General features: G+C 47.4%; 1 protein-coding gene across 2 annotated transcripts in view; it reads left to right on the top strand.

Annotated features, from left to right (window-relative positions):
- LOC119435935 (uncharacterized) overlaps nucleotides 1-26,397 on the top strand; it is a 167,538-nt gene that overhangs the window by 79,191 nt on the left and 61,950 nt on the right. For both annotated transcript variants that reach the window (XM_049660887.1, XM_037702637.2), the window contains 2 exons: nucleotides 2,208-2,462; nucleotides 14,054-14,152. In XM_049660887.1, coding sequence (XP_049516844.1) covers nucleotides 2,208-2,462; nucleotides 14,054-14,152 — 354 coding nt within the window. The remainder of the gene's footprint in view (nucleotides 1-2,207; nucleotides 2,463-14,053; nucleotides 14,153-26,397) is intronic.

Here is a 26,397-nt window from a genome sequence, read left to right as displayed (position 1 = left end):
ACATACATTGACCCTGAAAGGGTTAAGGGGGGGGACACGGGGATCAAATCCCAAAATTCTTGTGAAAAATCTAATTTTATAAAAGGGCAGATTTTTATTCTGCGTGACCTTTTCTATCATATCTAAAAAAAATTTCGGCGAAAACGGTCTCAAAGTGTGCCTAAAAAATGTTTTTCTGACCGCGGGTAGAAAAAGCTGGCCGAAATCTGCGCCGACGAAAATGGCCGATTTCCGAGCGCGATACCTCCGCACCTTCACCACTGCTCACTAGAAAGCTTGTTTCACCGCAGTACTTCTCCCAAAGGAATCACGTGTCTACGATGAAAAATAATCGCACAAACATGAAAAATACGACGGCCTGCACGAAGCCACAGCCAGGCGCCGATTGGTCGTTCCAGTCACGTTCTCAACGTGCCCTGTGAGTGGCTGCAGAAAGGCACGCTGTTTCACAGGTTGTCTGCTCCGCACACGCTTTGAGACAACTCTGTAGTTTGCGAATCCACTGCTGCTGTACGTTTTGCATTTTCATCAACTGTTCTGTTGTGTGAGGCTTCCTATGTGTGCCAGCGTTGGAGCGTCACACGGGCCAGAAGTACGGGATGAAGTGTGGTACGGGAAGCGTAAACGCAAGCCTCCTCTTTTGAAAAAGAAGTGGCCAGCGGCAACTGAATCGGACAAACTGAGGACACGTCGCTATCCAGTCACGCCGATGTGTCGGCGGAAGCCAACCTGCACTCGGAATCGATGCCCGGCAGTGAATCTGAAGACCCGGCGCCGTCAACTAGGCGTGGCATCACAGTGTAGTTTTGCGCGGGCAAAGTTCCGTTTTTGTGACGGCGAGTGACGATTCGGGGCCACCTATTCAGGATGACGGCGAAGTTCCGTTTTTGTGACGGCGAGTGACAATTCGGCGCCAACTATTCAGGATGACGGCGAACTTTTGCCTAAGCCGAAGCGCACCAATCAGGTGCATCTGGAACCTCGTTTTGTGTCATTGGAAGCAGCCGAGAAGCAAGCATGCTGCTTCCGCCATACACTTCGCTTGGTGTCGACAAAGGAGCGCAAATTTGGGTTCCCGCAGCGGACAGAGGAAGAATCGGCCCCAAAAAAGGATCAGTTGTCTTCGGCCCACATTGTCTTCAAAACAGTTTGTCAGTGCAGCATGAGACAACATTGGGACTAGCAGTAAAATTGGTGCTTTCCCATGCTGCTTGTGGCCCTATTGATGCACATTGGTCATCAAAAAGAAAGTCTGAAGGAGGGGCATTTGAGGTGAATATAAGAGCTATACAAGCTATCAAGACCATTGAAAGGGGCCCACTTCCCTGAATGACTCCTGGGCTACAATGAACGTCTCACATTGTGGGCTGCATCAAAAACCTATCAGGAACACCTTAAAAAAACTTTCAAACCTGGAGCAGATGAAGCTGCATAAAACATTTTTGCAGATGCTGTACTTGCAGTAAAGGACGTCCACAGCAAGATGCAGCCATCTAGCCCAAATAACATCACAGTTGTTTATGATGGCACATGGCTTACATGAGTCCACAGCTCTCACATTGGTGTAGGCTGCATTATTGAATTTTATACCGGACTTGTGCTGGATTGCATTGTACTTTCTACCTTCTGTCTAGGGTGCTGTCAGCGACCAGCAGAAAGGGACCCTAGTTTTGACACTTGGATTTAGTGGCATCAGTGCTAGAAAAATACAGATGTTGGCTCAGGACAAATGGAGGTGGAAGCTGCACTGGTGCTTTTCAGGCGCTCTTTCAGTAGCTATGACCTTCGCTACATGAATATCGTATGCGATGGCGATAGCTGAACATATCTTGCACTCTGTAAAGATGAGGGATATGGCTTTATGCCCCTGAATACGCGTATTTGTTACTTTCATAATCTGTGTTACCCTATAGCTAGCGAAATACAGGGGTAATTGGAGATCGCAGGGAGAGGCCTTCGTCCTGCAGTGGACATAAATATAGGCTGATTATGATGACCCCAAAATTTACTATTAAGGTATTGGTACAATAGTAGTTGCATAAAAGCTAAGTGGCAACACATTTCTTTTAAACTATGATGTGTCTTTACCTGTTGGTTTTTAAGTATTTTCGTGAACAGACATTATATAATGGAAAATTTTGTAATTCCAAGTGGCACATCTGTTCTTAGATTTTACTCATTCTGTGTCTGTATACACGTATTTGCAGATTGCAGTGGCATGATCGAGATGCTATCGGATACCGGAAAGCCGCTTCTACTGCCGTCCAACTTGAGGGAATACCTTCTGCAACGTCTCAACTGTCGTTGGGTGATCCGTGGGCCGGATAACAACTTTCTTGGCTTAGAGGTGTTCGGTTTTTCTCTCGCTGGCACCCAGGACCTCTTAGTTGTCACAGATGGTGGCAGGAGGGACTCACCTGTGGTTCTGCAAGCGTCACAGGGTGATGCAAGGCGGGTTAGTGGTGAGTACCTTGCACAGTAGTAGTAAGTGTTGTGCTCCCGCACTATTTTTCTTTTTTCCTTCTACTGTTGGGAAGAAGGTGGTCCAGCAGTAAATTTGAGATTTTGAATTCTGAATCTAAGCACACGTTCAAAGCAAGCATGATAACACATATAGAGGTGGTAGCTGGATTCTAAGTGAGCCGTAAGCTTTTGTTTTCCATATGCTGTATAGGCAGCTCAAGCAGTATACATATTGAGAAACTTGTGATTTGGGGGGTTGAATGCCCTGTGGCAATTGTACCATCCTCTGCCAACACCCTCACCTGCACCACCCTGCTCACAAGCACAATTTTTGAGGAATGCCGCTGAATCGAGCGAGATGTACACCTTCAGTGGCAACCACGTACTTTTAGCTACCGTGTTGAGGCTAGCATTTATTCTGCAAAATTTAGTCCATCTCAGCTGTCAAGTCTTGTGAAAAATCCTTTAAACTCATTTGCGTATTCCACAGAATCTGCGGGCAAACTACAATATTTAATTATAATAAGGACTCGCAGTGGCAAGGTGCCTTAGACATGTTTTCAGTGCAACAGCAGTGCAACATGCCGGTGCATTGACGTACTCTATACTGCAGTGCATATCCACTGAATATATCTTGGTGCCAGGGAGCAGACCAGCAACTAATTGTCCATCATGAGATGTAGTATGCTCCGGATTAATTTTGACGTGGAGTTCTTTAACTTGCACTACAACGGAAGCACACGGCCCTCCACTTCGGCATGCCTTATGATCAGAACTGGTTTTGGCATGTAAAGCCTCACTGGTTTGCAGTCGTGGCACTTGGCACTGCCGGCCGGAGCGCTAGCGACTGCGCAACCGGCGCGATCAACGAGCGATGTCCCAGAAAAGTCTCCCTCGTACTCGCCCTTTCGATCATGCTGCTGCTAACACCGCGGCCGGCAGTGTGAAGTTCCACCGCTGCTAACCAGTTCATGAAAAAAGTCACCTCCTACAGATGTTGCGGATGGAAAGGGAGACGTGTAGGGACGAAAGAATAGGCAGAACGTCCGCTCAAAGGTGTTGGGGCGCATCTGAATCCCCACGAGTTTTGTAGGCACACAGCCAGTGTGGTGTCATGCGCTGCTCAGAATGTATGTGTGTGTGTGTGGGGGGGGGTTAAAAATAAATAACTATTTCAGAGTTGCTCCTCCAAAGTGATTCCCGCTCAGTGATGGAAGTGCTGTGCCAATTGTGCCACCTTGGGCCAAACTATTGAGCTTCGCCAACCTGCGCCAAAACTCAAATTTCGAATGAAGTTGCCAAATTTAGCAGGACGTGCATGTTCAGCGGCAACCACACAGCCATAGACATGCATTGGCTAGCACTTAGGCCTGCAATCCAAGCCTAAGCAATCCGTTTCAGTGTCGGCATTTTTGAAAAGTGGGTTTGTTTTGTGGGCATAATTGTATCTAGGCCACAAGAAAATGAAAACCATTTTGGGCTATACAATGCATTACGAATGTTTTATAAAAATGTTACGCGTTTGCGTATATACGGACAAGCTAGAGATGAATTGAACTAGCGCTTATTTCATGGGACAGTCAGAGAGGAAAAGGGCACTGAATGAATTAGGTCGAACAGTCTGCACAGCGTGTAACTCATGTTTCATTATACATTTTAGCATTTTATTTTGTGCCTTTTGGTACATGTGCATCGATTATTGGGAAAACAGCATGCTGTGACATTCTAAATCTATTTTGCACATGCACCACGTCCGATTACCAGTATGATAGTGCAGCACAATGACAAACAACCTGCTTGCTTTCATGTAACTTTAGTCACAAATATCCAATGGCAACCACAATCGTCATTCAAGTTTGCGCTCGGGCTACACTACAGTGGGCTCTACATAATTCAAACTCGAGGGGACCCCAAGATTTTGTTTGAATTATCTGAAGTTCTCATAAATATGACTCGGGGCAACATACCAACTTGTGTTGTAATAAAACATTCACATATATTCAATAATACAGTTGAACCCATTCATAACGAACTCCATAGTTCTGTGAAAAGTGATCGTTGTATCAGTAGTTCATTATATATGGACTCGCCCTTAAAAATGCTTAAAAATTAATTGCACTTAAGCTGCGTCAGCAGTTACAATTCAGCAGCACTTTGTCCGAAGCCAAATTTTCAATGTCATTTTTGTTGCCGGTGCGTTCCCGCACCTAGCTGCAAACTTCCGTTAGAAACGTCCATCTAAAGAACGAAGTGCGGTGTCGTGTAGCTTTTTCAAAAGGGCGCCCGGTTCTAATCACCTGTCATTTCGAAACTGTAAGCGCTGCCGCGATTTTTAGTCGAGCTTGTCATATATTTTATACCAGCCGGACATGACTGTATTCTACACACGAGAGCGAAGCATTCTTGGTGGCCAGAAGCGTTATTTCGGAAACTACTGCGGCATGCCACCATTCTGCAAATTGTCTCGGACATCATGGTCTCTGCATTGCAACTGCGCATCAGCCACACAAGAGCCGTAAACTTTTGTTGTCGGCGTTGCCTCAGGCGAAAAAAAATGCGATGTTCGAAAGGTAAAACGTCAGCGCGAACGGTTATCAGCAATCTGCAATGTGTAAACAAAGCACCACTGAACCGTGATCACCGGATAACGGCATAGTAACCGCCGAACCTTTGCAACATTGCATGGCGGCAGCGCATGGTGCAGCGCTCTTGCCGACTCGGCTGCTTCGACAGGAACGCTTGAGCGGCCGTTGTTCCCGTAGTGGAAAGATAGGTGGTTGTTCGAAATTGTTGGAACAGGCATAATACACATGGTGTCACACAAACAATTGCGCAAAAATGAGAGTGACGCCGTCATGGCATCCAATATTGCGCTGGCGCATGTGCCGGCGCATGCCGCGTGCCATGCTGCGACGACTCGTCGTCCATACTCAGCGCTCCGTGGTCACTAGACGTTCGCTTCCCCGGCAGGAACTACCAAGGTGCCAGCCCGGCGCGACTGTATGCTGATGCGGTATGCAACGTCACCCGGACTTACGGATGTTCCTCGCACTCGTCGGGTTACGCAACTAGCAGTCAGATTACTTTCGCCTGCTATGCAAATTGTAGCGCGACTGCGGGCTCGCCGTTCGGTTCTGACTGCTCTCCCTCACAGATCGCGGTTGAGGCAGGGCCTGATCGTCATCCCAGTGCTCATCACGCGGCACATAGCGTTTCAGGTCGCATACGTGGTATTTTTCTAAGAATCTAATAGAAGTAGACAAGTAGCATTTTCTTCCATCTTATAATCCAACGAAATAATCTTTTTAACACGAGTGGTTGAGTACTAGTGGCTTTTTTTTTTTCTTTTTTTTTTTTTTTTTTTTTTTTTGAGGAGTGCTTTCATCATCGCGTAAGTACCGGTATATCCCTGGGGAGTCTCTTATCGTGTCTTGCATTTACCTCAATTTCTCGATTACTGAAGCGCTGTTCGCGATTATATTGACGCCTTAGACTTTCTAGAGCATTGCTCTATCACTTTAGCTTGACTTTTTATTTGACTTTAGTGTCCCTCGACTAGCGTTAACACAAGCCTATCAACATAGAGTAGGGGCTGTTCACAGAAAGCCCTCGATTATTTTATTCTTGGCCATATTTAGTTGGCACATCCAATATGTAAATTTATGGTGGTTTCTGAGAAACATGTATGGGTTTGCTTTGTAGCTTCATGCGAAGTGACGTGGGTGACGATTTTTCCCGGCCCCGGTTGGCCGCATTTTGACTGAGGCGAAATGCAAAAACGCCTGTGTGCTTGCGTTGTAGTGCACGTTAAAGAACCCCAGGTGGTCAAAATTAATGCGGAGCCTCCACTACGGCGTGCCTCATAATCAAAACTGGTTTTGGCAGGTAAAACCCCAGAAAGAAGAAGAAACAGGCCATTTTTCTCTGTCATGAATTTTGCTCTGATCGGCCCTAACTTAATAATGGTCTGCGAAGTCAAATAAGGAACACCTTTTCTTCATATGCCTTTATTTCACTCATTTTGATCTTTACCAACCTCCTCCAAAACGCGTATTTACTGCTCCTAAACAGGACAATTCATGCTCCAAACCTGCTCCAAAGTGCCGAATTTGCTGCTCCCAGAGCTGCTCCAAAACTTTCTTGGCCGCTTCCATCCCTGCCTGTAAATTTTTAATCGATCTAGTTACCATATTTTTCCGCGCATAACCTGCCACTGCGTATAACCCGCGCTCCCAATTACAACAGCCGGGAAGGAAAAATAAAATATCCACTCAGTATAACCCATTGAAATAACTGCATGCAACAACGCTCAGATATTTGCAAAAACAGTCCATCCACGGATGCACGACTCGTCCATGTGGTATCGTCACCCAGCGGCTCTGTTTCACTCTCTTCGGCGATGCTGATAAAGCTGGATTCCCATACGACGGACGTGATCGCAGACGAATCAATCACGTGACATCTGACGTGAATGAGATGGCTTAGCAGGCGCAGTTACCATTCACGCGACAGAGGATGACAGCAATGACAGTGCGGCCGGAGCAGCCCTTGCATGGGCAACGGCGATTTTTCTCTCCGCCGTATCGCGAAGCGCTTCGCGTGGACCGAGGGAGCGCCGCGGGAACAGGTGACGTACGAGTTTTCCGGTGCCACGTGCACTATTTGCAAAATGCCAACCCGTAAAGAGGAGGAGAATGGGCGACCATTAAGGAGGGGAGAAGGGAGCTTCAAATGCAGTGGTGGGGAGAGGGTGGGAATCCCTAGGAGATAACGAAACTAAATGGCGGAGAACTTTGCTTCGAGATGTGGCTACACGGCAGCGCGGCTCGCGCTGCCGTGTAGCCACACTATCAAGTAAAATTTGCATATAACCCGCACCCCAACTTTACTGTTGTAGTTAAGAGGGACGATGCAGTGGGGCATCTTTGCCAGCACTGTCTAGTGGGTCAGTCTCTCCAGCTCATCGCTCGGGACTACGCCGCCCGCGAGATCCAACGGTCGGCCCTAACGCTTGCGTGCAATAAACGCCTTTACAAGTGGTGGAGAGTGCTACGCTTGAACGCATCCTGGAGCTTCGATCCCGTACCCTCCCTTCAACCATGTCTCAGTACGCATCTCAGCCGACGACCCAGCAAACGCCTCCTGCACCCTCCGTCGTGTGCTCTTGTCTACCGCGCCACAAGGATCCACCTGTTTTCTGCGGCACAGATGACAACGACGTGGAGGACTGGCTGTCCACGTACAAGCGAGTAAGCATCATCAATAAATGGGACGACGACGTGAAACTAAGCAACGTGCTCTTTTACCTCGCCGGCGTGGCAAGCCTCTGGTACAACAACCACGAGACGGAAATTCGGACATGGTCCATGTTCAGGACCTCATTAGTAGCTATGTTTGGTCGTCCTGCTTCGTGCAAGGTGCGAGCAGAATCCCGCTTGCGAGAACGAGCCCAACAGCCGGGAGAGTCCTTCACTAGCTACATCGAAGATATCCTGGACTTGTGTAAGTGCGTGGACGCGACGATCTCGGAATCAGACAGAATCAGGAATGTTATGAAAGTAATCGAGGACGCCGCTTTCAACATGCTGCTCGCTAAGAATCCACAATCCGTCACAGAGATCGTTACATAATGCCAAAGTTACGAGGAGCTATGCAGGCAGCACTCGTTCACTTGTCGGTCTTCATCACGCGACGAACACATTGCTGGTGTGGCTACCACCTTCGACCAGACCGCACTGCTTGCGGAAATAAAAGCGTTCTTTCGGGAGGAAGTATCACGCCAACTCTCCTTGGTACCCTTTGCTCAGCCGCCACATGTGCCACAGCCCGCTTCGACTATCGTGCATCCGCTCCGCCGCGCCATTGAGCAAGATTTCGCCGAGGTGTTGCCAGACCAATGCCACCATGTTCCTGCGCCTGTGCCACTGAGCTACACCGAGGTCGTGGCACTACCCCAACAGGCCCTGGCACCAGCACCGCTCAGCTACGCTGAAGTCGTCGCGAGGCTGCACCCACTCTCTGCTCATGTGCCCTTCACTTATGCCGACGTCGTGGCTAGGCCACCAGTGCACCCTGCTTTACATTCCTATCACTACCACACTAAGTGTGCCCGCGCATTTGAAATTCCCGGAACTCACTTCGTACGTTAGTGTCACTCCCTCACAATCATTTCAGTAGAAAATAGCTATAGTTTCGAAGGACTGTGTACATGTTCACAATTCCTGATTTGCCAGGGGTAGCTTTACACATTCGTATATTCCAGCAACTTGACAGACTGAGCGCATCGTACCCTGACATCACTGAAAAATGCCGTGCACAACAGCGCCAAAACAAACCGCAGTGTGACTCGTGCTTGTTTCGTTGAGTCAGTTGCCGTGCTCCATCCACGAAGTGAATGTGTTTCGATCTGTCTTGCGATAACGTCCAAACGCGAAGCTTCCTCCAAAAAAACAGTGCTTCATGTCCCCTATAATGTTCTAAAAGCTCGATCATTTCTATGCTCTTGGCATCCAGATGGCTGGCAATTCAAGTGCAGCTTTGCTTCTTTAGATCGCGTTCATTGCAACCATGGCTCAAGACATGTGGTCGCCCAGCCGCACGCCGCGCCTCCTACCATGCACAGGTGAAGCAATGGGGGCAGCAGACGACATGCAGCTGCAGACGACATGCAGCAGCAGACGACATGCAGCATGTGCCGTTTCGCGCATCGTCTGGGTTTTCGCCGCTTCCCGTTAGTGGCGCTACGCAGAGCCTGAGCCACGCGCTCGCGAATTCCTTCTAACAGTGGACCGACCTGTACATAGGAATCAATACATGCAATACAGTCTACTCTTATTAAAGGGCGCTCCAAAATATTATGCCAGCACTGATGACAGCTTAGTTCTAGTACAGGAAGGCCTGGAAAATATTTTTTTATCAATAGAATATCTGTTGAACAGAATTAGCTGCCTTTTTCTCTCTTAAGCTAAAGAATTAGTGATGTTATATTGTACTAAATAAGAATGAGGTTCTCAGTTTAATACTGGGCCTGTGTTTTGCGGCAGTCTCTTGTTGCATATTAAGTTTGTTTTCCACTTTTCCTTAAAATATAGAAGGGCTTTCCTATCTTTACAGCAGGTGGGTGGGTTAACCTAAGGCCAATCTTCACGAGAGACATCATTTGACTCAACCACCTCTCGCACATTGCGATCCCTGGTTCTTTGGGGGTTGACGGTGCCAGTAAAAAGCAGGCGCCATTTCATTATCAGGTTTATCAAGTTCGCCTTGATTTTCGAATTGTCAAATATTCTTAAATCAAGAAGAAACTGTGTGCAGTGGTGTAGCCGTGACGAAAATTTGCCGCTGGCCGAAGTGGAATGCTTGAAACCCTATCTTTTATCGCCAACTCTCAAATTCAACAAAATAATTTATTGTTTTCATTCAAATTTGCTTTTTCCAATTGCCCGATAACTCAGAAAATTTTGCAGGCCCCTCCCTTTAAAAAAAAAAGAAAAATCCATCGGCAACTATACTTATTTACATAAAAGGACAAATTTCAATATAATGAAGTTTTGTATAACCTTGCAAATTTTCAATTTTACTTTCTTTGTTATATCGAAGTTCAGCTGTATTTGACCCACATTGAGCTTTACCAAGCTACTTCAAAACCCAGTTTCTCTGCTCCAATTTGGAAATTACTTCTCTAAAGCGACAATCTTGCTTCTCCCAGAACTGCCTTAAGATGCTGCAGGCTGCTTCCATTCCTGATAACTATTGTTGGTGCTTTCCTGTGCGTGAACAGTAGTAGTTGGAACTGGTCTGGAATTGGTCTCATGAGTGTTCGCATTGATCATGGTACATAACAAAGCTGGCATAAACTTTTGCAAGAATACTGTGGGCCAATGTTTGGGCGCAGGTCAGTCGGACGGACTAAGGAATCGCCCAAAGACAGGAGTGATTTTTAACACTGATCGCAGACAAGAGACTAGGCACGCACTAAATACAGAGAGTAAATTGCACAAGTTGTCGCGCTATTGTGGATAATCCCAGTCAGGTGCTGTAACCACTCACAGTTCAGTTCCATTCGCCGTAGTGGTCACCCGCCGCAACGATGAGGTAGGCGACGGCTGGGACGCAGCTCAGCCGCATGTCGCTGCTACAGTCACAGGAACCGGGGCGCAGCCCGGCCTCAGTGGGTGACGAAACGGTAATGACACCTATCGCGGCCGCAACAGGAGCGGCGCGCAGCCCGGCCTTGACAAGGCATGACGGCGCCTCAGGAACGTCGGAGCCGGGGCGAAGCCTGACCACGGCAGTATCCGCCAGGTAGTTCGGCCTCCAGGGAGAGCGAGCTGGGGCGAAGCCCGGTTTAACAGGGTCGGGATCGATCACATTGGGACGTGACCCGCCGCTCGATCTGCAGAGCCCTGCGAGAGACCACTGTGCTGGCCCGCTCTGCTCAGCTTGTCCGCCCCATTGCTCAAGCTACTTTCTCACGGAACGCGCACCATCCACGCGCAATCCTGCGCTCTTCGGCCCCGTTGACCGAACACAAGAACTGAAATGCCCCCACATTTCACTACTTGGCCCCGCGTACCGAGCACAAACATCTAAATGCCATCCTCCTACCACAAATACGTTCAGAGCAGTTCAGAATGATCCTATCTTCCCACTTTAATGCTAGAACATATATGGTGCTGTAATATTTCTTTGGTTGAAATCAATAATTAGACAACACATTTAGTCAGGAAGTCGGACCGCCGCTGTACTGCACACGATAAGGCTCTACTGCATCATGCGCTTCCATATGCCATGAATAGCAGCCTATCTTCCTTTTTGTGCGAATTAATGCAATGAGAAATATAAAGTTATCAAAACGATGCATTTTGCGATTGTCTGTGGTTCTTTTTGAAGTGCCGGATGCTCAGTTTCGCAGGTAAGCCAGTTAGGCTTAGCAGCATCCCCAGCCTTTGTTTGGTACTTAGCAGGTAGTGATGAGCCTCGTGCGTTCTTGATCTGAAAACTTATCATTGGGCATTGTGTGGCTCGCCATGCAAGAATCTTGCCACTAATGTATTCATTGCACCACTAATGTATTGATTCCTTAAGAAAAAGTGCATTTTTGCGCATTACGACAGCTGCCGGAAATAGTTGTGTACAGTGCCCTGCCACACGCATGCATCACTGGAGGAAAGTACAATGTATTTACACCATCTAGACGAAATTTGCCTCAAAATTGTACCTCATATTCCGTTATAGCCAGTTCGGTAAAAGCGGAATTTATTGCAATTATTATATAGGCAGACCAAACTAAGTGGGGAGAATGTTCTGTTATATCCGAAAATATGCTCTGTGCGGATCCGTTGTAACGGGTGTCGAATGTAATGTGTACATTTAAATAATTGTGCTGGTGCAGAAATCACTAGGAGACTGCAATCGAATTCGTCTTTGCCTTGACTTTATGCAACGTGTCGCTCACCAAAACCGAAGCTATTATACTGCATGTTTTAAAAAAATTGAATATTTGCACAAGCTTATTGTATATAAAATGTGAGGGTTACTTAAAAGGGCCATACGATGTTATTTTAACCACCACGTGTTCCTTGTACAGTCCCAGCGTGAATGGAAAAAGGGTTACGAAAATTGATGTGGTTATTTGACCTACAAATTCAAACAAAAAGCACCCGAAAAAAAAAAAAGAAAAGCCATACCCTTTTTCATTTCTCACCCAGCAAGGACTTGTGCTGCTTGCAATCAAAATGCAGCATACGGTCAGCGGTAGTGGAAGCTATCTACTCATTGTGGGCTTTCCACGACAACTCACAGCCGCACTTTTTGATGCACATCATTAATATGTCTACAATCACCACTTGTGCTGCAGAATACGGGAGCGCTGGTAGCGACACCTATCTTGTGATGCTTTTTTCAACCTCAAGGCCTGGAAAACGTGTTGTGTAATTGTTCTTTATGACAGGGAATTTTTGTTCTTTTTTTTTACTTGTACAGTTGAACCTCGATGTAATGAACACGAATATAAAAAAATTTCAAATATAACGACGGAAATATACGATTTGGTTGGTCATGGCTTTGTTTTGATGGAATATGGTCCTGCTACCATGAAATTAGAAATGCAGAATCCAATACGGTTGGTTATAGCGAAGCAAATTTTTGTTTTTACGTGCTTCAAAATGTACATTCTGGTAGCGAAATTGTAAATACAGTCGCCGACCAATTTTTCAGATAAAGGACTTTTCGGACCTGCATAATTCCTGCAGCACCGCCACCTACCCATAGCACCAATGTATAACGGCAATAACTGTAATTTTGGAAACCGCAAATCATTTCGGGCATGAAGCGCACAAACATTGGTTGCCGACTCAGCGCGGCCGGTGCAGTGGGTGGTGACAAGCCGTCGTGGAAAGCTTGCCACCTGGTATACTCGCACTCGTAAACCTTATCAACAATCAAACGCACGGGCTTGATTATAGTGATGTACAGATCCACATGCAGTCTGCTCCGTGTCTGAAAAGTGTGTTGGTGGTGTGCGCACCTTAATAATGTTTGCACTCAAACCTTATCAGCAATCAAGTGCGAGATAAGACTCACAGGCTAGACCGCTGTAGTAGTGGAATACGGATGCACATGTAGCAGCCTCGTCCGTGTCAGAAACGTCTGTCGGCGAAGTGCGCGTTTTTATGTTTGCACTTGTAGATTTTATTGGCAATCAAGCATAAGATCAAATGCACAGGCTAGACTGATGACTGTAGTAGAGCAGTCCGGATCCACGTGGCCCTCCATGGTCTGGTGGCGGTGTGCTTGTTTTCATGTTCGCACTTGTAGATCTTATCGGTGATCGCGCGCGAGATCTGACGCATGGCTTCGACTGAGTGCTGTAGTAGCGGAGTACGGGATACACGTGCGGTCCTCTCCATGTCTGAAAAGTCTGTCGGCGGCATGCACATTTTGGCCAGCAACTTGGGTTGGTTGGACCACAGTCAGCAAGTGAATGTGCCTATCCTATGTGATAACGGCACGTTTGTGTATTCATAGCGGTGCAGCCTGTTTCTATGTAATTTATTGTTCCTGTGCCTTTATCGAAACGGCAAGATGTCGCGGATCATCCAAATTGACGTGAGATAATGATGCCACCAAGGCTGCTCCGTAATTTATATTACGCAAAAGTGTAATGTGTGCAGTTCTTTGTAAAGTAGTAGCTACACGCGCAGTTCGATTCTCATTCCCAACCAAACAGTACGAACAGCATAAGTGATGAATGGGTCACGTGCCTTCTGTGTCACATCCTCTACCGAAAATTGATACTATGGGACACTGTGCATGGGAACTGGTTTCTGGAGCAAGTAAAATATTCAATACCCTGATTTCAGCACTTTCACTGATGCTCAATCATCATTGTGTCCTATAGTAAGCAAATGGGGAATAAAAGCAAGGAAATTTGCGTTGCGGGGTTTAAGTCGGGACCCATATGGTTTGCTCACCAGTGAAAATTTCTATGTTTGGATATAATTTTATATAATTTACTTGGTGTTGTCCTTCTGCCACGCCTAATGAGGAAACTTCTGAAAGTAACATATTTTCATATCTTTATTTGCAGGCCTCGTCTCTCGTACCTCTAGCAAGTACATGTGGATTTCGTTGACAATTTCTGAATACAACACCAGCGACACTTTCGTTGCTCAAGCCACCGTGTCAGGTAAGATCTAGTGGCTTCTTTTTTAGGACTGACTTTTTTCACAACAGTTTCTCAGGCGCGTTCACATTTGATAAGAAACAATATTGTTACAAATATTTAGAAATGTTGCTTGTTAGATGTTTAATTGCAGCTCTGATATTGTGCGCAAGAATGGGGGTGTGAGGAAGTGGCGTGGTGTTTTTTATTATTATTATTTATATACAATACCGCAACTCTTATTCGAGAACATGGCAATTGGCCAATACAGTATATCTCTAAATATATCAGTACAAAGCAATTAAGCAGGTAAGTTAAAGGACAAGAAAAAAAATGGCAATCATACAAGAATGTGAATACAAAAATAAACACTGAGCTTAGGTATGTAAACTGGGGTATGTTTCAATAGGACAACCACCAATATTTTAGTTCAAACAAAATTTTTAACTCGCTTACGTAATCCATTAAACAATAGTAAAAACAGCCGGAATGATAGCACCTAACACATTTTAAAAATTATGCATAACACATTAAAAAAAATGGCAGAAACTGGATGTGTGATAGAAAATCTAGGCAAGTAAATACAGTCACCAAACAATAATTCAGACTCGACAGGGACTGCCAAGAAGTCCATATAATCTGTAGTCCAAAATACCAGATTGGCCAGAAAATAAGCAATTTTATTTCACAAGTGACCAAGAAAGGTGGGCTGTATTCCGGGATTGTCACTTTCAGAGATGACCAATTTTGTTGCCTGACTAGCACAGCAGCAGCAGCCAACAATTACGCCATCACGATGTCGCTTCTTTGTGGTCACCTAGTCAGCCTTTGAGTTGTTGATTCTTTGAAAGCCCTTTCGAGAGCGCTGCTGTAGCATGTGTGAATGGCATGCGCCTGCCTTTACTTCGCATTCTTCTTCACGTTTTGCAGCACAACTTTGAAACACGGAAAATATAACAACTTGGAAACTGTTGAATATGATGTTTTCCAATGCGATGCACAACTTGACATTTGAGCTTACGCAATTATGCAAGTAAATATAAGTTTAGGAAAATAATTTTACTAATTAGTAAATAATGATTGCAAAAAAAATTCACTGTGCGCAAGGCAACTGCTATCAAAACACCGTTGGTCCCATCGTCATATCTTGCAGTCTTTTAAACAGCTTGGCCCACGTTAGCTAGGACACACAGTATGGTCTGCAAGGTTTTTAAGAAATTTAATATTTCAAATGTGATAGATGGCACAGATATATGATGCCCTGGGTTGTTGATGGTGATTAGAGGCCTCCGACAGAGACAGTGAGTGATGCCCCGTCAACTCTAACTCTCAAAAATGCATTTTCTTTTTCCAAGTGAGAATTATTCTTTATTATGCACCACTCAGTCTTACCATGAAAAACTGGTTAGTGAACAATCAAGGGCACTCCATTTAGAATTTCTTGAAGAACGAAAATGTACAAGGCAGTTACACACACGCGTGCACACTTAGGCTAGACAACACAACACAAATCAGATGGGTATTCACAAAACACAGGAAAATAATTAACGACAAGCACTAAGAGTCCAACACGTAAAGTACAAAATGAAAAGGAACACTAAGTGTCCAATCGTATTCACCCATGCTGGTTGGTCTTGGAGTCAGACGATCTCGGCGTAACTCGGGGCAAATCTCGAAGAAGGAACTTCTTCCGGAAATGTAGACGCTCGATGAACTCGTCGACTAGCTTGCCGGGGAATCCACTTCTTCCTGCAGACGCTCGGTCTTCACGTTACATCACTTCACCGGTGCGGACTGAACTCCCGAACTCCCACTGACAATTCTCGCACGGCGGTTATATGGCTTCCACAGGCGTTCTCGAACTTTCCTATCGGAGCCGTGATCTCGTAGCATGGCCAAAGCTTGGGAACCTTCGAGTCTTTTCTCGTACCTTCGACCGCCGCCGTCAGAGCATCTCGAGGAGGGGTGATGACTCATCCTGTTGGTGCATGCTCATGCTGTAGTAATGTCTCTCGACTTGCCGAGTGAGAAGGTGTCTCGGCGCGCGCGTGTGCTCTCACTCTCTCTCCGGTTAACATCGCTTCGTCGAGGCTCTTCTAGACGTTTCGGCGCCGTTGTTAGCATTGTTGTTTGAGGCGTATGTGCTCTCCCCCTCTGTTGAAGTTGCCGCGGGGCCGGCGTCTTCTTTCGCTGGCTTGCGTGACACGCGGCGCGCGCTTGGATTACGTGCTCTTTTGTGACAGAGCCGTTCACATCTATGACGCTTATCTATAACGTTATCTGTGACGTTATCTGTGACGTTATCAATGACGCGATGGGGCACTCACGGGACGCACTGAAATTGTCAGCAGAAGGATAACTGGCTCGGCCGTCCCACTCTTGAGAAACTGCAGGTGGTCTGCGTGAGTAACCGTCGTGGAACTTGTAACTAGGGGCGCGATCTTGTACGCATTCCACGATTGGTCAATTTGAACCGTGACAATCAAATTGACCAATCGTGTGCGGCTCGATGGAACGGACGGCCTCCATTCCATTTTGGAACGCGTACAAGATCGTGCCCTAGGATGCATAGGCGCCGACTACAGGGGGGCTGTGCCCCCCCTGGCGATGCCGCAGCCGCCCCCCCCTCTTCCAGGCTCCTAAAATGTCAGTACCAGAGTCCTGTTACCCCAACCATTTATGGTGCTTTTTTTTTGTTTTTTTTTTTAATTGCCTCTACATTTACCTTTAAAATGTTATTGTGGCTAAAAGCTAACTGCATCATTGTTGACGCGAAAGTCCACGGCTTTTATTCATACTTTCGCTTTATTTCTGAAAATCCTGGCAATAGGAAAACAAGCGCATTAGTAGCACCAACGGTGGCTCCCTCGTCCGTATTTTTTCACCTTTAACATGTTATTTTAATTTCCAGTGTGAACACCATGCACAGACACATTATATTTCAATGTGTACACAGGTCAAAATTTATGATATTTTGAAAAAGAAAGAGGTAGCTAACTAACAATTATTTCTAATGATGTGTATAGCCTATGTCTAGAGAATGAATATGTCTGTATGTTCAACTCGCTACAAACTGCTTTGCACGCTTTTTTGACACTGAAAAAGACCTGCAGACTTCAGTGACACCTTCGGCAGAGTCTTTTATCAACAATGTGTGAAATGTACGTGAATGATATGTGTCTCAGCATTGCTTCTCTTTCCAGTAGGTCATGCTAGCGACTCATGGAAAAAAAAAACTTATGATAATTTACAACATTTATTGGGGATGGAAACATCGCAACGTGCATGCAGAGGTCATACATATATATAATTAACTTAGTAACCGAAGTGAGGCAAAGCCGGATTCACTCGAAATCAGAATCAATAGCAGTCATGTGCAACAGAGCTTCTATTAGGACTCAGAAAAATATAGAGGCTGCAGTTTTGCCGGAAAGGCGAAGCAGTATTAATGATAGCGAAGCATAAGACAATTACACGAAAAAGATTCTTCCCGTATAAATCTGTGTAAGAGCCGCACCCCCAACTTGAAAGCAAATATTTTTTTTAAAAATCCAACTTAGAAGCAATTGCGTTCAGCGCGATTCCGATCGTGCTCCACTGCAAATTTTCCCGCACAGCGTACTTTCGCGCGCCGCAACTATAAAAAAAAAAAAAAAAAAAAAGTCGGTTTTAACTTAAGAAGACAGGAAAGGCGCCCCCGCCCTGACCACAAGCGCAGCAGCTTATTTCCACCGCGATTAAAGAAATAGTCCCGCTGACCCGACTCGGCTCAGCTCGAAGCTTCGGCTGCCAAGTCCTCTGTCGGCGGGGTCACCGGCTGCCCGTCTCATGACGTCAGTCTAGAGTGCACGCCCATTGGTGGATGCTCGTGTGCATCCGCCTTTGAGGGGCGAATGCCGCTGCCTTCTAAAATTGTACGCGACTATAGATGGCGAGAGGAAGCGATCGCGGAGGTTTACGGCGGATTTCATGCTCATAGTTGGAAAAATTTGATAAAATGGGCCCGGTCCCTGGTAAGGGTCCCCAAAATTGCGGCAAAAATGTGCGGCCCTCACACGAGTCTGTACGTTGGTACAGACTCGTGTACTGTAATTGTAGTAACATTTACTCACTAATAAAATAACAAACATCGTGCAATGCACCGACCATGTACGCCTGTAAATATCTCGCTGGAAGACCACGAGTAGTCGCTATCACAACGCTGGCATTATGAAGAACGCCGGCAGCGGAATGGTTCGTACAGCCATGCGATTCACCGCGACTCCGAAAATTAGATTCATCATCATCATCTGCATATTTTTAAGTCCACTACAGGACAGCCTCTGTTAGCGATCTCCAATTTCCCCCATCTCTTAACTTAGGCTATGCGATCTGCAACACTTGGGGCGCGGAAAAACAGCCTAAGAAGGAAGACAGTGCGCATGAAGTTAGCAGCCATCCCTGCTCACCCTTGATCATTGCACCCCCCAATGATTACCAACAATTGGATACGGCACGCGGGTCACGTCAGCGTCAATCGCACACAGTAATTTGCAGCTGCGGCAGGGCTAGATAAGACGCGTGCTCTCCTTCCCATGCGTGCATTTGATTATGTGACCTCCAACTAACCCGAATATTGAGCGCGTGGGAAGATAATGTCCATCAAGCTGCCATCCTTTTCAGCTCAGTGTTACGGGCTGCCGTATGCGTTTCTCCGCAAAGTTCAGGAATTAATATCTCGAAACTGGTGGCGTCCCGAGAATTCGTTCCAAGTGGATCTGCCTTGCGAACTCCACGGCTACAATTTGTAAATTGCAATATGGGCCATCAGGTAATTAGTTAAAAACCTAATTAGTGAATTTCTGTTAATAATTCGATTGTGCATTTGAATTTCTTGTGCAAGTAATTTCCGACTCTTCGAGTAGACCAGCTCATGAACTAGAACTGTGCTATCTGCCCCATCCAACTTTTAAAAATTTTTGAAAGTGTTCGCTGAAACACCCCGTATAACATAGCTCTACGGTGACGACCTTGAACCAGGACGCCTGATTTTGCTCAGAGATATGCTGATTGACATTTTAAGCCAGCAAAGGTCGCCATCATTGCACACATTTGTGGACATTGTGCACATGTTTACAGGGGCCAAGGGCGAACACCTGCGAAACCTTTTGGCGGAAATGGCCAAGCTAAAAAAATTGCGTTGGCCATACCGGTCTCGTCGACCACATCCGAGCAGTCCTTTTCTTGCCTTCGGCGACTGAAAATGTACTTGCGGTCGTCGACTACTGGACAAGCCCGTTTGAACCAACTGGCAATTTTTTCACGCCCACAAAGAACTCTCTCGCAAAATCAATTTGATTATGATTGCCGACGACTTCATTTCCAGATCAAGTGCCCGAACACTTTTTCAATGATGTTGAAATCATCGCATCAGACAACGAACTGATGTCTTTAATAGGAGAGAGAAAGGCACCAACTTGCAAGTCAAAGCAGACCACCTGGCTTAGCGAATAGCTTAGCTTATGCTAATAATTCTAATCATAAGTGGTGCTCAGAAATTGTTATACAGGGTGTTTCAGCAAACACTTTCAAAATTTATTTAAGGTTGCCTGTGGCAGATAGCCCATTTCTAGTTAATGAGCTAGTCTACTCGAAGAGGTGGACATTACTTGCACAAAAAATTAAATTGCATAATCGACTAATTAATAAAAATTCACTAAGTTTTTAACTAATTACCTGATGGCTCATATTGCAATTTACAAATTGTAGCCGTGGAGTTTGCAAGGCGGATCCACTTGGAACGAATTCTCGGGATGACACCAGTTCCGAGATATTAATTCCTGAACTTTGCAGAGAAATGCATCGGCGTTCCAGTTAATTTTGTGCTTCAATGCATAAAGCGACATTTTGTTAACTGGAACGCCAATGCATCTCAGTGCTAGTTATAAAGGAGGGGAACTCGCTGCAAAGTATGGTTTCAGCCGGGAGACATGTACAATGTCAGTGGGGACACGCAAGTCCAGCGGAGCGATCTCGTAGTTGACATCGCCAAGCTGACGCGCTATCATGTAGGGCCCTGTGTAGCACAGCTGCAGCTTTTCAGAGATACCGACGCGGCGACACAATGTCCATGGGAGGACAACAGAGCACAAATTAAATCTTAACATCCCGATCTCGGTTGTCGTACCGGATCGTCTGTGCGGCCTGAGACTCAGTGAGCCGGGAGCCAACAATCTTGTGTGTCGTGTGAGCCCAGACGAAGACGTCTGGAGCATATTCAGTGGGAGTGTTCAATAATGGAGGAAGGAAGCAGTGTTTCAAAGGGCAAAATAGGACGGCGGCCGAGCAGAAGGTAAAAGGCAGAAAAGCCAGCGGTCTCAGGATGGGACGAATTGTAAGTGAAGGTCATGAAGGGTAATGCATTTTCCCAATCACTGTGGTCATCAGAAACTGTGATGTGTTTCGTTGTCACTGATCTCGGAGGCGTGCGGGTGTTATGAGAGATGGAGAGGGAAGAGACATGGCAACACAGCAAACAGATTTTATTTACACGCGAACTCAAAACCAAAAAGCCTCAAACCGAAAATCAAGCTACACACTGAACTAAGACAACAAACAAATAAATGTTAACAAATGTACAACCTAATGGATCAATAAATATCCTTAACTTCGCCTCCGTTAGTCCTAGGCCCTTCCTACCCCAAAGTCTGGCATCACTGGCCTACTGTAGTGACGATAGAGGAAAGTCGTTCTTACGGAGCTGTGGTTGCTCGTATCTTCCCGGCCGGAATCTCGTAGAATCCTTTTCCATGTGGCCGTTTCGCCGATCTTCGCATCAACTTTGCTGCATAGAAGTCGGTCCTTCATCAACTGGCTCGTCTCGGAAGCCTGGGTAACCCGGTCGCTGTTGCTGACGTGGCCGGGAGAGGTGACGGGTTAGGCCTAGCGACGTCCTCGGCCGCTGCTTCCGTCTCTCTCCTTTCCCGAGTGCCGACGTGGCGTTCCGGGGATCATCGAGCGTGCCGGTCTGCCGTAGAAGGGGGAGCCTCTCTGGGGTGCCTGGTCTTGTCGTGAGGAGCTGCAGCTCGTCCAGGAGCCTCGCCCGAACTTGCCGAGGTCGACGGCCACACCGTGGACGGCCAACGTCACGGACTCGGCCAGACCCCCAAGTCTCCCGTCGCCAGTGCGGTGCTGGCGATGCGACCTTCCTGGCCCGGAACCACGTCGATAATACCAGCTCAGCCTCGCTTCTGCCTCGATTATGGCTCGGTTCACGCGCCTCACGCGCCTCGCGCCGTTCCGAACGCTCCGATCACATCGTCCTCGTCTTCTTTTATTTCGCCTCCGGCGTCTTACTCATGACATGCCTCGATTATGGCTCGGTTCACGCGCCTCACGCGCCTCGCGCCGTTCCGAACGCTCCGATCACATCGTCCTCGTCTTCTTTTATTTCGCCTCCGGCGTCTTACTCATGACATGGCTCCCCTCTTCAAGAGTTTTTTTTCCAAAAAACTGCTTTCTCTTGACCTTTTTGGCGGCGAACTTGACTTTCGTTGTGGCTTGAATGCTCTTCCGTGCGTCGTCTTCGCTTACCACTCATCACCACACTTCACTGCACTGTCGCGCACGTTTCACTACTTGTTCTGTTCACACAACACTGCACTCAATTGTTTGTAATGTTCATTGTCCCAAACACTCTATATGAATAAACTTGCTATATACACACATTTGTAAGAGCTGACTATTCCACTGTCCGAAGGCATTCCTAAATAATATTCCTTTAGTACCCTACCGGTTATACCTGTTCATTTTTTCCGCCTTTTCCTAAGCTCCCACGCTTCTCTACGTACGGCCTGCTTCTTCCTCTTTCCTCCTCTAGCACATTTCTTGGGCGGTTTGGAATGTCCCTGCCTTAACTCTGGCTTCATCTTTTTCTTTGGCGCACCCATCTCATGCGCACGCGTTTTCCTGCGCTGCTTTCCTCTCAATCTCCTGCGAGTCATCTTCCTACCGTTACGTGTTCCGTGCACGTTCTTCCTGCCTTTAAAGGCTGCCTTACTTCTGGGGTGATTAGGGTATCTATCGGCTTTACCTTTGTTCATTCTTATCGACCAGCCCATCTTATGCACACGCGGTTTCTTACGCCGCCGTGTCTTCAGCCTCCTCGGAATCCTTTTACCCTTACGCGTTGCGTTGTTTGGGTGGCTAGGGCATCTATCGTCCTCCTCGTTTCCCTCGGAGTTTGACTGGCTCTTCACGTCTGATGCTTGGCTATCCTTGTACTCATTCTCCATTACCAACCCCCTATTGTTACGAGGTGAAGCTACTTCCCCTTCTCTTTTCTGCTCTTTGGGCATGGAAATCTCTATCGGGGCGTCGGCCATCCTCTTATCCTGCTCACTATGAGTCAAAGGCTCCTCAGTGGTGAGCTTCTCCTCAACGCCGTCACGGGTGCTATCTAATGTGCCTACTTCTGGCATCTCTCTCGTGTCATGCAGCTCCACTACGCTATTGGGTCTACTCTCAATCATAGACTCCGCCTCACGCTCTTTCATTTGTAATGCCTGTAGCTCTTCTCGCAGCTTCTTGAGCTCTTTCTGTTGGAGCTGCCTCCTCTCCTCGTAAGCTTTTTCGGCTGCCGCCTCGACGCTTTTCCTTGCATCCTCAATTAATTTGAGGCCCTGCTCCTTGCTGAGCTTCTGTTCGCGAATAGTGGCCGATATCGCCTCCCAATCCATCTCTGCAACTTCCGAGAATCAGTGACTGGGCTGGATAGAATCCGGGAGCGGATCCTGGCAGGCTCGCCAATTGTGAAGTTTTTTGTGTGTCACTGATCTCGGAGGCGTGCGGGTGTTATGAGAGATGGAGAGGGAAGAGACATGGCAACACAGCAAACAGATTTTATTTACACGCGAACTCAAAACCAAAAAGCCTCAAACCGAAAATCAAGCTACACACTGAACTAAGACAACAAACAAATAAATGTTAACAAATGTACAACCTAATGGATCAATAAATATCCTTAACTTCGCCTCCGTTAGTCCTAGGCCCTTCCTACCCCAAAGTCTGGCATCACTGGCCTACTGTAGTGACGATAGAGGAAAGTCGTTCTTACGGAGCTGTGGTTGCTCGTATCTTCCCGGCCGGAATCTCGTAGAATCCTTTTCCATGTGGCCGTTTCGCCGATCTTCGCATCAACTTTGCTGCATAGAAGTCGGTCCTTCATCAACTGGCTCGTCTCGGAAGCCTGGGTAACCCGGTCGCTGTTGCTGACGTGGCCGGGAGAGGTGACGGGTTAGGCCTAGCGACGTCCTCGGCCGCTGCTTCCGTCTCGCTCCTTTCCCGAGTGCCGACGTGGCGTTCCGGGGATCATCGAGCGTGCCGGTCTGCCGTAGAAGGGGGAGCCTCTCTGGGGTGCCTGGTCTTGTCGTGAGGAGCTGCAGCTCGTCCAGGAGCCTCGCCCGAACTTGCCGAGGTCGACGGCCACACCGTGGACGGCCAACGTCACGGACTCGGCCAGACCCCCAAGTCTCCCGTCGCCAGTGCGGTGCTGGCGATGCGACCTTCCTGGCCCGGAACCACGTCGATAATACCAGCTCAGCCTCGCTTCTGCCTCGATTATGGCTCGGTTCACGCGCCTCACGCGCCTCGCGACGTTCCGAACGCTCCGATCACATCGTCCTCGTCTTCTTTTATTTCGCCTCCGGCGTCTTACTCATGACATGCCTCGATTATGGCTCGGTTCACGCGCCTCACGCGCCTCGCGCCGTTCCGAACGCTCCGATCACATCGTCCTCGTCTTCTTTTATTTCGCCTCCGGCGTCTTACTCATGACAGAAACGTACATAGACAGCATTTCTGTCAATGTGCGATTGAGCAGCTCCGTGAGTCCGTTTGTCTGCAGGTGGTAGGCCGTGGAAATCTTGTGCTCAGCAGAACAGGAACGAGGTAGGTCTTCAACAATGCGGGACAAGAAGGTGCGGCCGAGATCAGTGAGGAGCTGCCGGGGTGCGCCGTAGTGGAGGAGGATGTCATGTAAAAGGAAATCCGCCACGTCAGTTGTACAGCTTCTGTGCAAAGCTCCCGTGATCACGTACCTGGTTACGTAATAGTCGTGACAATGACCCGCTTATTGCCAGGTTTCGACGTCAGAAAAGACCCGAGAAGATAGAGACCGACGCAAAAAAATGGTTCTGAAGGAACATCGATGGGGTGAAGGCGTCCAGCGGGCAGCACAGGAGGTTTTTTGTGGCGCTGACGCAGCGTACAGGCTTCAACGTAGCGGTGCGCAGAGCGGTACAGGTCTGGCCAGTAGAAGCAGCGCCGTACGCAGTCATAACTACGCCAAACACTAAGGTGGCCTGCAGTAGGGGCGCCATGCAACTGCTCAAGAACTGAGGTCTGGAGATGGCTGGTACAAGTAAAAATTCTGATCCTCCAGGGCGTAAGCTGCGACGGTAGAGAACATCGTTGCGGAGCACGAACATGCGCAGCGTGGGCTCCGAATGTCCAGAATTAGACGATCAATAAGAATACGTAAGCAGTCATCACGCCATTGTTCAGTGCAAATGTCGCGCACATCAGAAATGGCCAGGACGGAAGTGTCGGTGTCATGCGCATCATCTTCAGGGCCGTCGACAGGGTGACCGGAGAGGCAGTCAGTGTCCTTTTGCAAGCGGCCTGACTTGTATAAAACAGCAAATGAATATTCTTGATGTCGTAGCGCCCATCTGCCCAATCATCCAGTGGGGTCTTTCAGTAACAAGAGCCAGCACACGGCGTGGTGATCGTAACCATGGAAAATGTGTGGCCGTACAAGTAGGGATGGAATTTGGCTACTGCCCAAACTAACGCCAAGCACTCCCGTTCAGTAATTGAAAAATTCCTCTCGGTGGGTGACAGGAGGCGGCTGGCGCATGCAATTACGCGCTCTGCGTTGCGCTGCCATTGAACGAGTACAGCCCCAATTTCATGGCCCTTAGCATCCGTGTAAAGTTCAGTGGCGGTAGATGGAACATAATGAACCAGCAATGGGGGAGCCGTTAACAAGCGTATGAGGGTGGAGAAGGCTTTGGTTTGAGCAAGGCCCCATGTAAAAGTAATGTCCTTAAGTAAGTCCGCGAGTGGGAGGGCGGTTTCGGCAAAATTTGTGACAAACCGACGGAAATACGAGCGCAGTCCTACAAAGCTTCTTACATCTCCAGTGTAAGATGGAACAGGAAAGTTCTGGACAGCGTGAATCTTGTCAGTGTCAGGTTGAACACCAGTGGCACTAACGAGATGGCCAAGAACGATAATTTGACGTCCAAAGTGGCACTTGGATATCCAAGTTCAACTGCAAGCCGCCGCGTCGGAAAACAGCAAGAATGGCCAACAGACACGTGACATAACTCGCAAAAGTTGGTGAAAAGACTATCACATTGTCTAGATAACACAGATGTGTGGACCATTTATTACTCGCGAAGTAAGGAGTCGCATTTTTTCGAAGGTTGCCAAGCCATTACAAAGGCCAAACGGCATAACCTTGAATTGGTAAAGGCCGTCGGGTGCTACGAAGGCAGTTTTCTCACGGTCCATGTCATCTACCAAGATTTGTGAATAGCCTGATTGAAGGTCTATGGATGAAAAGTACTTGGCTCTGTGCAAGCAGTCCAAAGCGTCATCGCTGTCGGTAGACATCGTTGCGCGTAATTTTGTTGAGGTGTCTGTAATTGACACAAAAGCGCCAACTGCCATCCTTCTTCACAACGACAACAGTCCCGCCCACAAACTGCAATATGGTTCGATAACGCCTTTAGTCAACATCTTATCGACTTCTCATTGGGTCACTTATCATTCAGCATGTGAGACACGGTACGGCCTGTGGCGTAACGAATTGCCGTCTCCAATGTAAGTACGATAGGTGACCACCGATGTCTGGGCTAAAGGGTAGCCGTCGTCAAGATCAAAAATGTCGCGTCCAAGAGACAGCAGAGGTCAGCAGCTTGTGCAGGAAGGTCAGGTGCGATCATCTTGCTCAGTTCGTCTGTGAGAGTCAGTGAATCAGAGGTTCCTAGTGAAATATTTAGTGCGCACAATAGACAAGAACACAGTGAAGGTGGACTGTCGCGTGTCACCAATCTCGGGGGCGTGCGGGTGTTATGAGAGATGGGGTTGGAAGACGCATGGCAGGACAGCAAACAGATTTTAATTGCACACAAACCTAAAACTCAAAATAAAACCCACTCAGACTAAAACACACTGAAGGAATAAATACTAACACATGTACAACCTAATCAATAGTCGCTAAA

Source organism: Dermacentor silvarum, chromosome 1 (assembly GCF_013339745.2).
Source record: "Dermacentor silvarum isolate Dsil-2018 chromosome 1, BIME_Dsil_1.4, whole genome shotgun sequence".
Classification (NCBI taxonomy): Eukaryota; Metazoa; Arthropoda; class Arachnida; order Ixodida; family Ixodidae; genus Dermacentor; species Dermacentor silvarum.
The sequence above is the reverse complement of the archived record's forward strand: the minus strand, read 5'-3'. Positions and strand labels throughout refer to the sequence as shown.